Raw genomic sequence first — 15,045 nt, 5'->3', positions numbered from 1 at the left:
TTTAAATCCTTACTCCATAACTCAATATTTCCAAAAATCGAATATTGATCACCCATGCGTTTTCGAGTTAAAAAGCCTTCACTGTATATAGTTTGAGCACTCGTTTGCGAATTGAGATATAGGTTTCACAAGGACAACAGCAATGTGAAAGAGTTCTTGAATTTCCAATTTATTTGAAAGATGACAAAAATCAATTTTTTCAACGTTTTTCTTTAAAGGAAATCTGCACAACTTTGTGCATTCTTACCTCTGTAAATTGAATACCCAGCTGGCAGACAACGTCGTTTCAACGTTTTTCTAATATTCATTGCGTCCATATACGTTAAATGAAAACATTGAAACAACGTTGTGTGTCAACTGAATAGAAGATTGCACGTAGCAGATGCAAGAATCCTACGAAATTCAAAATTTTAAATTTCCTCTAGAAAATCACATTTTTCACATTAGTCAAAAAATTTTGCGCCTTGAAAAGGTTCAAGCATTTCAGTTTTATTTCAAAAAGTTTCTCCCTTCAAGCGTCTAATATATTTTCGTCTTACATAATTTCTTTTTACGAAAATAAAGATTTAAAAAATAAAAATTACCCAAGAAAAATTACTTTTGATATAAAATTTAGATTTACAGATAGGATAAACAGTAAATTATAATTTTAGAATATTTTTATGACTTTAGATAAAATAACCCAAGATAGGAATTGCGGGTCCCAGCATAGCGTGCAATTTCACTGATCTTATTTCGACCTTAAATATCTAAAAACGCAATAGTTGAATTGCGAGACTAAAACTTTAAACAAAAAAGTCTAGTCACTGTATCAATTAAAGGGTCGAAAAAGGCTAAAAAAATAGTGAAAATTGTCTATTCAGAGAATAATTCTAGGATATATACATTCGTAACCTTACAAAACTCTGATATGTTTTATTTTTTAAATTTAACGCCTTTAGCGTCTTTTATTCCGTCAGAAGCAAGGTTCGACGATCTTTTTCATCTTTTTCCGTCAAAAAGTTCTTAAATGGATATATTATATATTATATTATTAATATTATTTGAAAAATTATTTAGGTCAAAGAAAATTAGTATACTTGGAGGCGAGCGATGCCCATTAAGGAAAGCCCGGTTAGCTGGGGTGGATCCTGTAAAGTCGTTACATTTAGACTATTTTTCCGACGAATCAAATTGCCAAAAATTCCCCTGCTATTTTGAAGTCCCTACACTGTATAGATCATATGACGTCAAAAATTAAGCCTTTATCCCACCTAGCCGACCAAGCCTGCCTCCAATTCATGATATGCACCACTGCAATGACTTCACGAAATTATGCAACTTTTCTATTTTTGTTCCACCCAATACGTCACTTTTTCTATTGTTTAAGTGACGTATTGGGTGGAAAATTTTAAAAGTTCTCAGAAGACTCTCCTGTGGTGCATTTCATGAATAGTAGAAGTCTTTACGTACCAAATATAGTGTTCTTGAAGGCTAGCTCCATTTAGCCTGCAATGGCTCATACTTAAATACAACGTCTTTACTGTGTCTTGCTGATTGATAAATGTAATACATTATGGAAAAAGTAATGTTGTTTTTCTGGTATGAAGTTCAAAGTAAAAAGTGGCTTTCAGTAATTCACGCCGAGAACTTGAAGATCTTAAATAGCACCTTTTACCATGGATTCACACAAATCATGTTTCTTTGATTTTCCTTGTGTTAAACGCTGTGCTTTTGTATGAGGAATACACAGGTTGCAAAATTATACCAATGCAGTCAAAACATGTGATTACTCGGAAAAGTTCACGTGATTTTATTTCCATGTTACTTGCTTTACAACTTACAGCTGACAATTTTATTTGTGTCGATAAATTCGAACCAATCAGAAACAGATGTCATGTAAGAAGCACATAAAGATTTCGAGTAAAAGCGTGATTTGTCTTCCAGACTTTAATTTTGCAACCTGTGTATTCAGATGACGTCACTTACAGCAGCTGCGTTCGTTTGTTTTTAAGTAAAATTATCTTTATTGAGTATTCTTCAGAATAGTAAGATCAACCAGTCCTTTTCGCTACCATCCAATCAAATCGATGTTCATATATTGAATTTTTCTATAAAGTGAAAATCAAAATTTTAATCATTCAAAATATTTCTTGTTCTGCACCGTCGTTTTGTATAAGATTTTCATTTCCGCACGTTAAGATTCTTTTGCCTCTTTTCTAGCGGAAAAAAGACCAAGACTTCTGGTAGTTGAAAAATAAGTTTCGGAAAATTAGGCAGTTTAGTAGTGAACGCAAGAAACGTTCCTTTAGAAATCCTTTCCAATCTCATACCGGTTATCCCGGGGAAAATAGCGGGGGAAACAACGTTGCTTTTATGCTTTAAAACGAAAGCGAAAGGGCCTTGGTTCTAATGATTTAAGTATGCAAGTGACGTTTGATTTTTGTGCAATTGTTTTTGCGGATGGAAAAGAACAAAGTGGCGCGCCAACCTGAGCTGATTCTCTTACGGAGCCTTTGGCTTTAGAGTCAACAACGCAACAAGCGCGGAGTATCAGAATCAGCCCGAAGATTATACTTTCATATTTATATCGGAACCTCAAAGAAAATCGTAAAAATATTTTAGCACGATTTTCGCCAAAAAGTTAAGAATATCCATTATGAAATGAAAAAAAAACACCATTCTTATAAAAAAAGCTTGTACAGTTGACTCTCTCTAGTTCGATCTTCAAGGGGCTAAAAAAATTATTCTATTTAACCAATATTATTATCCATATAGAGGTCATTAAGTAAGCCGTTAAAGATTCGAACGGCGGGCGGTATTGAAAGGTTCTATGACTCAAATAGTCATACCCGTGCTGAGAAAACTAAGGCGTCGCGCTTCAGAGGGCTGAAATATCATTAACCGCCCTGGTTATAGGGCGATAACGTCATTTGCAGCCCGCTCGGAACTTTATTGAAGTCGTTGCATTGAAGCGAAAAGACTAAACTAACGTCAGAAAAAACACCTTTTGGTCATTTGCGGCCCGCTCGCAAGGGTACTCGAAACTTGTTAAAGTCATTGCATTGAAGCGAAAAGACTTGGCTGACGCTTAAAAAAAACGTTGTTTGAATCTCTGATATGGATAATAATAGTAATAGCTTTAAGCTTCGCGTCGGGCCCAAAATGACACTCTCGGGCTAGTAATCAAACTGCAAGGGCAGAATTAATGACAACAACGAACGAAAGCTTAACGCTATTGTTATATTTTAGTTCGAATTACAGAAAGATTCGAATGATGGAGGTTCGAATTAGAGAGAATTGACTGTATAATGCAGAATTGTTTTTCTTACCTTAATTTACTCATAACTAAGTGAAAAACCAAATTCAAATCATTTTGACTTTTTTCTCCCATCACCATTATTTTCACCTTCGTCTTCATTTTCACTTTCGCTTTCACTTTCAATTTCTTCATCTACTTCTTCAGCAGGTACCATGTCGATTGTTTTCTCCGTCTTTGTGTCTATGAAAAGAAAAACAAGAGTGTAGTAAAGAAGGTATAGTACAGTTAGTAAACTTTAATGATCCATTTTCATTACATATATGGTCATAATTTTAATGATCCATTTTCAGATTGCAAGGGTATTTTACATTTTCCACAAGAGCAATCCTAAACTTGTGTTTTTGATAAGGTTGTTAAAAAGACTTTTACAAAGACTTAATCACTCCAAAAAGGGCATTATACATTTTTTACAAGAGCAAACTTGTGTTTTCGATACCGTCGTTAAAAAGACTTTAAAATGTGTTTTTGTTACCAGTCTACTAAAAAGCTGACACGCTGCTAAGGTTTGGCAGGTGTATAAGTAGCCTGGGGATCCAAGCTCATAATCTTAGAAAAAATACCTCACCTCACAAAGTTCTAAGATTATAGAGCTTGGTGTAGCGGTAGATTAGTGTGACACAGAATGTTATAAACAGTCTGTGTGTGAACCCTTGTTGACAGACTTTCTGAACTTTGGAAACCCAGGCAAACACACATAATCAACTTACCATAAAAACTTTTTCACAAGCTCTGAAAGACTTTCAAAACTACTAAAAATCACTTCAAAATATCAGCCACATGTATTTAAACTTCCAGCCAAAAGCCACTTTGTTTCGAAATGAATTTATGTTTTCATTTTCATTTGTTTTCCTTTTTTCTGCAGAGTCAGCTTTTTCCATAAATTATGCACACGCATCGAAATGATCAAAATGCGCGCGAAAGCACTGCTAAGTAATACGCCGAAAGCTGGCCAATCAGACTGAACCTGCATTGCAGGGAAAAATCTCCCTGCAGGCGAGTTACCTGCGCCAAGCGTTAAACAAGCAGCAAAAATATCATAAGCTAGACTATGGAAAAAGTTAAACGCTTGGATTCCCAGGCTAGCGTATAAGTATTTCATACCTTTACTCTCAGTGACGGCTTTCGCTTTTTCACTTTGTCCACCGCTTGCTTGGAACAACGTCGGAGAATCTGAAATAGGAACAAAATATGGGGTACAACCACTACTCTGTACCAGAGTGTATCTCACGTTTATCGCTTCATAGTACACTCTATGCGCATTGTCTGCTTGATAAAGAATTTCCCATACGGAGACCTCTGCGATGAAGTATGATTTATAAATAGGAACACTTCTCTAATTGTCTCCCCTTCCTCACCAACACTCCATCGCAGCGGTCGGTTTGAAAAATCTCAAATGAGATAATGACAACAGACCCTCTACGGCAATGAGTTTTGAAATAAGCCGTAGATACTGGGTCTGTGTACAGATAATACAACCACTGACCTTTATAAGTCCTGGACTAAGCTATATCAACAATCATTGTTGGAGGTCTTTTTGGAAAGTAATACCCGCTAAGAAGCCATTGTAATTGTTAAAACTTAAACATCAAACGGCGCTATATCACAAGTGAGCCAAAAGGAAAATAGACTTAGAGCTCTCGATGCTACATAGCTATTGAGTTGTGCTATTTCAAAGAATTTCGATTGACAAAATTTCCGAAATTCCTGATGACAAATTTTTTTGAATCCGAAAAAAACCTGAAATGATAAGATTGGAAATTTGTCATAAAAATGGTGCAGATTGTCATGGTTGTCTAATTTTCTGTATTTATTTACTATGGGTCAAAATTAGAGGGAGAGGGCAATACATCGAGGAGGGGGATTTCCTAGGACGTAAATTACCGGGGATTTTCCAGGGGGGGGATTTTTACTATCACCGTTTTTCGGAAGTGGTGCCACATCCCATACTGAGGAAAATACAAACAAAGTAACGAAATGAATTATTGGATAAAACTTTCAAAAATATTTTTACCAGATTTTTGATTATCTACTTTCTCATTTTCTTCGTCATCAGATTCCGATATTTCTACATCACTTATTGGTGAAACTTCCGGTGAAATTGTAACACTTTCCGGTGATTTTCTGGGATTTTCTGGTGATTTTCTAAGATTTTCCGGTGATTTTGAGATATTTTCCGGCGATTTCATTACAGTAGTATCGTCAAGAGAATCTGTAGGATTACTTCGGATCGATGAAGCACGCCTTGAACGAGATATTGGCTCTTCATCACCTGTTTCCGGCGACTTTGAGCGTGGTACCGGCGATTTTGAGGGTATTTCTGGTGATTTTGAAGAAACATCCGGAGATTTCGGAATAGGTGTTATTTCTTTCACTTTTTTCGAAGATTTCTTTTTCTTTTCATTTTTCGATTTTTCGATCGTGATTTTTCCACCTTTCTCTTTTGGTGAAGTTTTCTTGTTTTCAGGTTTTTTTCGATTTTTGGTGTCGATTTCAATCGATTTTTCACGCTCGTTTTCATCCTGTTTCGTTGATTTGACGCTGTCAATCGTTGAAGACCGTTCAGCTTTCGCTAACGCTTTATCGAATGAACTTCCGAAAGCTTTCGATTTTTTCTTTGTTTTCTTTGATTGTTTTTCGATATCAATCGAGTCCTGTTCGATATCGGTATTGTCTACTTTATCGAATGTCCCTTCTCGTTTAATCGATTGGACATCCTCTTCGATAATATCTCGAGTTCGATCGATTTCAGTCGAAGGTTTGAATTCGTCCAATCGTTCAAGAGTATACGTGTTTTTAACAAAATCATTCGATTCATTCACGGTATCGTCTAATCGGTCTGATAATTTATCGATTGAATCATCGATTGTATCGATTTTATCGTTTTCGTCATCGATTATTGACGATAAATTCGTCGTCGTATCAGCCGATGATTTAGTTGGTGATTTGTTATGCTGTTCTTTCGATTGAGTTTTTTTACCGAACTGGAAAAACAGAACAAAAATAGACAATATTAAAATAATTATTTCATGGAAAAAGTAGGATGAAAATTTTTCTTTATGAATTTTTAACGTGAATTCTTTTTCAGGTTGTTCAAATTTAGACTCTCGATTACTGTAAATCAATACCTGAACAATATTTGTGTAACCTGTAAAGTTTTAATAGAACATGTCTTATTAAGTAATTTACATAGCACAGTCGTAGCTTCAAAGGACGGTAAGAAATTATTGGAACACTCAAAGATAATCTCCTTTGCCCCAACTATTTTAAGCCATAAGGTAGGTGTCCACTGGAAAACACAAATTCCTCACGTAGACACATGTCTAGATTTAAAAACCTATTGTTTTATTTGCGATAGGGCGATAATACTATAGATACCTTCTTTCTTGACGAGTCAGATCCAGAAAATTTGTTTTGAACAGGCCTGAAACAATAGATAATTTATAACAGATTTTGCATGGATACGGTCAACTTTAGCAAAAGGATTCAAAGAACATTGAAGATTACATAAAACGTTCCGAGAACACAGAGCTTTAAGTCTTTACTTTTGTTTTGTTACAATATTTAAACGAGATTTATGATATCCCAAAAGATTTATGACCCCAAAAGTACCTTTGTTCAACTCAATATTAAACCTGAGGACTGGGGAAGCTGAATTTTTAAATTATCTCAAAAATTAAATGCCAGGGTTGAAGATGGGACATTAAAAATGTCTGTCATGTCAGTAATGTAGTACACCGGGAATCATACAAAAAGTTGAAGCTGTTGTATTCTAATCTTCTACATGTTAGAAGTTTTGGATGCAACTTTTTTTTTTTTTAAGTTAAACAATCGGATGTTCTCAACTTTCTTAACTCAGTTTTAAGTCTAAGAATGTTCTTAAAGTATTCTTATTTTTACCATTTTGCGAGTTTTTTTCGTTTTTTTTTCGTTTAGTTCATAAGGAATTCGGTGTATAATATTTTGGCTACGAAACCTTTTGTTCTTATAAAATTAATTGTACCAAATAAATAAAGATCATTAAAAACGAATTACCTTCTAGGTGTTAGTAGTTCTGTTTTGTTGCTTCCATCATAAGAGGTTCGTACCAATCGTTGACCGAATCCCACTGCTACATACGTACTGTTATTCTGAATGGATGCTACATCTTTTATAAGATGACCATCTGTCGAATAGATGCTGAAATATCAAATTATAATTGAATATTAGCCTTTTTTCCCCCAATTTCTTTCATTTTCCTATGGACTTTGGTCATAATCGCACGATGAGTTTTTTTTTCTTAATTGGCGCTCCTTCAAAGAGAGCAATTAATCGTTAATTGCATCCTGTAGAGAGCAATTAATCGTTAATCACACTCTTCGATGCGGCGCCGATGTTTACAAAATTGATTCTAATGTTTTATCTTACTTTTTTTTCATCGAACGTTTAAATTGCATTCGAAATTCATTTTGTGAGAAAGAAAATCTATAAACAACAATAAAGAAAACAAAGGAGAAATAATATGAATTGTAATTTGCTTTCCTAACGGGGAAAAAGTAGTGAAACTCGTTGTGCGATTAGCTCGTAATCACATAATAACTCGTATACAATTCGAAAATTGCACTCGTGATTTTTTTGTTTCGAATTTTCCTCGTCCTTTCGGACTCGGATCGGAATTAACAACAACAAAATCACTCTTGTAAGTATTCTCGAATTGCATTCGTTATCATGTGATTACGTATACTAAATCTGGAATCTAAAATATCATCGCGAGAACGAATTTTCGCGATGATGGTCAAAATTCGCCAAAATCACGAAAATTAATCCTCACGAAATTTAATCCACTTAGGTATACAGTATGTATAAATTGGCTTTTAGACCCCCTTTACCAATTTTAGCTTGAAGCAGACCTTGTTGTAAATAAGTGGGTGAATAATATTAGCCATAAGACGTTAAAAGAAAACATATTTTAAAAAGTACATAAACATTTCACTTTATTAAAAAGTAAATTGTTACTCGTAAGCCTTTTAAAACTATGTAGGACAGTGCCGTAGACATAAATTATATTTTAGGGGGCCCCTATATGTTTAGTATCTAAGGAGGCCCCACCATGGTTGGGGCCGACGAGCGAGTCAGGAAAATTTTTGGACTTTATACCCTCCAGATTAGCTAAAACTGCCTCTCCGAAAGTCAATTTTCAGCAACAAAAATCTTACCTAAAAAAAGATACCTAAACTAGAAGAGATTAAGCAAATAAATCATATAAATAAGTAAATATACAGACAACGTTGACGAAATTTAAACTTTTTTAAAAAAAAACACCATAATCTGAAGAAAAAAATTTGCCTCCCCCCCTCCCCCCCCCCGGTGGCTACGGTACAGTAGGAAAAATGCCGTTTGATAAAATTATTCAATTACCTTCTAACAGCACCCGTTCTCATTCGAAGCTTATCTGAGATGTATTGGAGTACCTGAAAAAAACCAAAGCAAAGTTGAAATTTAAAATCAATCTGATGATGAAAAGAAAATTTGTGGTATAAATGTCATGTAAATGAGAGAAAGTTCAGAAAGCTATGACATGTATCGAATGTAGCGAACTTAGTACAAATGTAGAGTGTTCGGCTACTGTGCGCAAGTTCCTGGGTTCGATCCCCAGCTGGGCAATACCTTTGACTTCTGACGCTTAGCAATTAAATAGAAGGATTAAGGGTAAGTGAGGAAATCCTGGGAGAAAGAGCAGCGACCTCCTCTTGCTGTCGGGTGGATAGAGCTAACGAAAGAGGAGCCTTCGGGTTGCATCCGACAGCGGGCACAGACTTACTCTCTTATGTATGAAGTTCCCAACAAAATGATCTTTAAAATTTTTGGAAATTATTTCTTTAAGGGACACTCGACAACCCCCAAACAACCCTGGTACTCTCAGAGAGTTTTGGCCGTAGTAACCCAATACTTGCTTTTGTACTGAAATAATGTTACCTTCTCCAAACTATACAACAGTCTTTTATCAAGCAATATTTTTGTTCTTTTGTCTCCACCGTTTGGGTAAACACTGAAATTGAATTGTAAAAGTAATCATGTATATTTTTCAACGCAAGGCATCATAAAAGCGCGAAGTGCTAATGACCCTCGCAACAAGATGCCAATCTTTAATCACAAAGTAAAATTAAGGGCATTATTTTGCATTACTTAAGTCGAGTGAAATAATTTGTAAATGAAAGTGGACTAAATTCTTCTTTCAATTTTAGAGTTTCTTGGCGCATCCACGCTGATCTTCAGTGAATTGAAATACCTACTAATACTGTTCTTTTAAATTATCAAGCACTCTTTGAGAAGAAGACAATAAAAACCCTCAAAGATAACTTACTAAATGATTCTGTATCTCGAAGCCTCAGCTAAACCTTCTTGGAAAGCTCTTCCTTGAGCTATGATCTTTGGCTTTCGCTTCCCACCATCCTAAGATTGAAATCTAGAAGTCTCAGTCTAATCTAAAATTGTTTTAGAAAAGTTACGAAAAAACTACCAACATATTATTAGGGCGGATTATTTGTTTTAAAAATAATCATTTTATAACCTTGATTTCACGAATTTCCCTTTTGGTGATACCAGTAGGACAATTTGAGTTAATAATTAACAAATAAATTAACAAAGTAAAACAATAGGCCTAGATTTTAAGGTTTACGATCTGATCAAAAATTCATTACATGAATTGATTTTCAGAGCTTTAAACCACTGGAATATTAATACAGTAAAATTGCATGATCGCATTGCTAAATATAATAAAAATTCAGCATTTTCAAACTAAACTTACATGTGTTTGCTTTGGTTGCGGGTTTGATGATCCATTATACCTAGAAATATTAATCAAAGGTTTAAGATAATACATGGTACATAATTATAATATTTGTTATAATTGAAGCATTCGTTGAAAAAATGGCAGGCGAAGATTAGGGTAGGTTTTAAACGAATGGACTTCTAAGTTCTATATTGTTTTTCCTACAAGTTTGTGCATCAAAGCACTGCAAAGGAAGGTAATTTTTGCCATATCTGAGCCTAGATAATAATGCTTAAGTGCACTTCATGTATGTCTGAAATCAGGAGTCTTCAAAGTACCTGAACTTCTGTATTTTAACAAAATTAAGAGTATTCAGCACTAAAGAATAGAAGTTGTCTTTTTTCTTCTTCATATTTCATCTTCTATTATATTCTATTATGGTTGAGTTACAGGAGGCTCTGGGAGCCCATTCTCGCAACTATATGCTTTGAGTAAGCATCCCGTCAGCACCTTGAACTGACTACCCAATTCCCCTCACATGGCATGGGTTGACCCGGGCGAGGGTTTGTTCACTTGCCAAGTGAACCGTTGTGAGTGGGAATCGAACCTTGGTCGCCTGTACAGGAATCAAGGTTGATGTGCACTATACCACAACACCAATCTTCACTGACTAAATTATTTTATATAAAACCTTTTTTCCTAATCACAAATGTCATGTTGAATAGTAAAAAAACTCCAGCTGACTCCAGCATGAAATAATGACAAGAAATAATTTAGTACATTATGTACAGTACTTTCACTTCCATTGTTTTTCAAGGTAAGATTCCACTGACTTTTCTGAGATTTTTCCATTATTTTTCCCAGGATAGCCGGCATTTAGATTGAAAAGGGGTTTTTTTGTAAAGGTATAGAAAATCTTGTGTTGTGTGATGAGGAAATTGCTTAATTTTCTGAATCTCATTTTTCAGCCACCACCAGTCTTGGTCATGTCATACTGATATTAGAAAAACTACACTATTTTGCATTACTTTGTGCACTAGCAGTGAGCACTTAATTGAGATTAAATATGTGTTTGATTTTAAATACCTTATTCAAACTAATTTTTCCGGGAACTAATACTTGCAGTCAAAAAAAAATCAGAAAAATTGCATTTCTCAGGTTTGATTTTTCATGGGTTTGCCCCTTTTTGGACAAACTCTTTCATTTTCCTAGGGATTTTTCTAATTTTTTGATAACATTTTCATGAGAAAAATCTTGCTTCTCACAGGCCCTGCAAAATTTTGAGATTGCATATATTTGTTTTCACCCAGGCTGGAATTAGTGAACAGCACGCCAAATATATTCGGTGTGAGGCAGTAATTTCTTTTGGCGTATTGGCGTAAGGAGTGGATAGAAAGTAAGATATTGGTGTAAGTCAAAGCTTTTCAAGACGAGAGGTGCATCGCCATTCTAACGCCCGATTTCATTACGCCAGCTTTAAACGCATCCACCTCGCTCTCCCTTGACAATCATATACCGACGTAGAATGTAAATAGAATATAAAGCGCTTTTAATTCATTGAATCCCTAATCCCATTAAAATTCCTTAAATATGGCTCATGGTCATGATTCATTTAACTTTATAGATTTTTTTCTTAGAAGTACCAGCAATTCAAGCTCTTTTTCTACAAATGTTGAGCAACTTTTAGGTTTACTGTACAGCGCCCCCAAAAAAAACCCCTACAATTTCGCCCCGAACTTCTTTTGGCGTGTAACCCAAAAATTTTAGAAATGTCAAAAAATGAAGGTCTTCAAATCTCTCTAAAACCTATTTTTATAGGAACCTATGGTATTTTGTAGCAAAAAGCAAAAAAAATTAGAGCTTAACATCGCTCTAAAAAATTTTTCTTGCATTTTTCAGGTTTTTGTAAAATTGTAGGCCAAAGTAGGAGAAAAAATCATGAAGTTTTGCATTTCCTTCTCATTGACTTCATTTTCAACCCCAACTTCTAACCATTTTTGAAATCTGCATAAAATTTCTGACAATTTGATATGTAACATGCCTATGTTCCCAAGAAATCAACATAGGCTAAATCTGAACCTGCTGCTACAGTACTGAAAAAACTGCTTCGGAATCATATGTCCTTATTAGAGGGTTTTTTCAGTTATGGATTCAAAAAACTAATCAAAAGGTCTCTTTTGTAAGCTGAATCAACTTTGTATAGGACTTGGACTGGTTAAATCTATGATTTGAGGCTTTCAAATCCATTTTTTCACTGACTAGTAGTAGGTCAGAGTTTTTGTCACGCTGTGACGGAAAATTTTCAATAGCCTGTAAAAATCTAAGAGAGTGGAATCAGGTCTTCATTTTTTCCATGAAACATCAACATATTAGTGTTAATCAGAAACCTAAAAAAGAAATACAAAAATTAACCCACAAGATTTTCTGTAGCCCTTTTTAGTTTTTGTCACGCCGTGACGGAAAATTTGGGCCTATGTCAAAATTCCCTTATCTTTTCGTCAATTGTATTTGAATATTGAGATTTCTTTGCTGGAAAATTCTTCAAATAGGTAGAGTTCATCAGAATATACAAAAATTGAGTCAAAAATCCAGAATTACAATGAACTAGAGGTCCTGCAAGGTGGATTTTCTCATTTTTGATCAAAATGTTTCATAGGCTATTTTTGGAAAAACCCGGCCGTTTTTTAGGATTTAGTGTATGTTTTAACTTTCAAAGTTAATTTTTCTCATTCTTGTATGTATTTATGACAACTTGACATTAAAATAATAATGTTTCTTACAAATTCAGAAAAATAATTTCATATTTCACATTTGTGATTTTTGGCGTTTCATCACTTTTTGGGCCAAAATTGGGTCATTTTTAGGCCGAAATCCAAAAAAACGACAACAGTAACCTGTAAATAACCCTAACATGTTATATATCAGTGGAAGCGGAATTTTGAGTAGATTTTGAATATTCAAGTTTTATGTCCTAAAAATCAATTCAATCAAAATTATTATGCTTTAACAGCTAAAAAAAGACATGGGTACGAGCTTTTTGCTTATAGCTAACTCACACATCCCTTGTTCTTGTTGAGAGCTTCAGCAGTGCGTGCGTGGTATGAAGAAACAATGAAGATACATTTTCAGGTTATGATGGAACACCTACAGTATATCATTCAATAGACCTTTCACTATATTGGTGTGGGGTGATGTCATATCATATATATATTGGATAATTAAAACTCCAGCACATAAATAACGATAACTATTCTCAGTTTCAATGAAAAAGTAAGGGAAATTTTAGTTATTGATTGTTTTTTTCCTTTGAGCGACATCAAAAAGTGGAGTTATTTCAGGATTTATACCTTAAGATTGGGTAACTTGCATCATTAATGACCAGACAGGTCCACTGATGATGATGCAAGTTACCTGACTTCACGTCACGCCTCACAGTATGCGCTGGACAGTCAGGACCTCTTTGGTCTTTTTTAACATTAGTTCGGATAGAATAAAAACATACCTGATCAACACAACCAAACCTTCTGTCTTGCGTTTACTCTTTCCTTCCCAACAACTTTCGTTTTTGGTTATGTAGGTTTTAAAATCCACAAGTAATGAACCTCTTATATCCTTATCTGAATAAATCTGGTTGAAAACCTTCTGTCAGGTTTCATTCCGTACGTTTTTATCTACGTGGTGAACCGGTTTCCCCGATTTCCCGATAATTAAAAATTGGAACTTTCCCGTGGGCGCGATTGGGCGTACCGCCATCGCCAAATATTTTTCGTGAAAATTTACCGTATTCTAACGCTAATATAATCTAGATAGGAAACAAATATTAAATTTGATATTTTTTGGCTCGTATTTCTAAATTTCAAGATATAAAGAACTATCTACGAATTATTTTCTTTAACGGGCGTTGAATCGACATTGACATATTTAATGATGTCATAATCAATGCCGTGCATATTTTGTCAGCGCCGTGCATATTTTGTCAACATCCTTTTTCATTGGATAAATACTACTAAAATATACAAGATAAGTAAACATAAATTTATCGCCCGCGAGCACGACTTAGCTAAGCCGACTCTCTTATTCATTATCTAAGAATTGAAGCGGGCAAAGATTACCGCGCGGCTGATAGCGGACGAAGGTTTTTTTGAAGATATTTTCAGTTATAATCCAAGGTAGAACAAACTAAACATAGAAAGGGGGTATTTTTTAGTGCTCTATACGATGATCGGTATTTTTTTTTAATTCTATGTTTAGATTTTTCTACCCAGCCCCGTTGCTATGTACGCGCGCCCTGTTGCTAAGACCTTTGCTTGAAATCGAAAGCGAAACCAAGATTATTTAGCGCACACTGCCGTTTGCGTAATATCGATAAAGTGAAATGAGGTCCTGACTGGCGCTGGAGCTTATAATTATCCAACATGACATTGCGCCTGGCAAAAAGGTAATATCCCCGTCTCTCTGCTGCTGCTGGCGGCAATATAGCAAAATACTTACTCTAATTTCTTTAATTTTTCAGATGGACCAACAATGGCAACATAAAGGCCACCATCCACTACACTGTCAAGATCACGAACTCTGGTTCCGTGATTAGGGGTTCTCAACAACCGTACACAATTTCTAGCACCAATTAATTGTGTTGCATTGTCCAACAAAACTTCTAGATTGGGAATACGTTTCCTATTCAAGACAAGCCTTTTTCTTACATATTGGTCCCCATTTGGGCAAATAGTTATGTTCATGGCTGCCATAGTTTTCTCATAGTACTTGTTATCAGCCTTCATCTAGCAATCTGTCAACACAACTGACAAAAAACGACATACAAAAGATCAGGTGATTGACAAGACAAGCAAAATCTCTCTTAAAAAATGTGATGTTTTGATCAGATTTGAAAGATGGCGGACCTTGTTATGATCGATTGCTTGCTCATGGTAACCAGAGCAACGTGAAGAATGTTCATTTACTTTTGATCTTAGCGCCCCGTGATGAAGCGCCTAAACGT

The 15,045-nt window shown here is 35.0% G+C and overlaps 1 protein-coding gene across 1 annotated transcript; it reads right to left on the bottom strand.

Annotated features, from left to right (window-relative positions):
* Positions 1-3,311: 3,311 nt before the first annotated feature.
* LOC136798292 (doublecortin domain-containing protein 2-like) lies at positions 3,312-14,908 on the bottom strand. The gene is made up of 10 exons (XM_067054882.1): positions 14,541-14,908; positions 10,086-10,125; positions 9,642-9,730; positions 9,254-9,326; positions 8,696-8,748; positions 7,334-7,477; positions 6,677-6,722; positions 5,313-6,282; positions 4,403-4,471; positions 3,312-3,481 (listed from the first exon to the last, which is right to left on the bottom strand). The coding sequence occupies exons 1-10, from the start codon at positions 14,825-14,827 to the stop codon at positions 3,351-3,353; spliced, it is 1,902 nt and encodes a 633-aa protein (XP_066910983.1). The 5' UTR covers positions 14,828-14,908; the 3' UTR covers positions 3,312-3,350.
* Positions 14,909-15,045: the final 137 nt, after the last annotated feature.

Source organism: Clytia hemisphaerica, unplaced genomic scaffold (genome assembly GCF_902728285.1).
Source record: "Clytia hemisphaerica strain Z4C2 unplaced genomic scaffold, Clytia hemisphaerica genome assembly, whole genome shotgun sequence".
In the NCBI taxonomy this organism is placed as follows: Eukaryota; Metazoa; Cnidaria; class Hydrozoa; order Leptothecata; family Clytiidae; genus Clytia; species Clytia hemisphaerica.
This window is presented reverse-complemented; position numbering and strand designations above follow the sequence as displayed.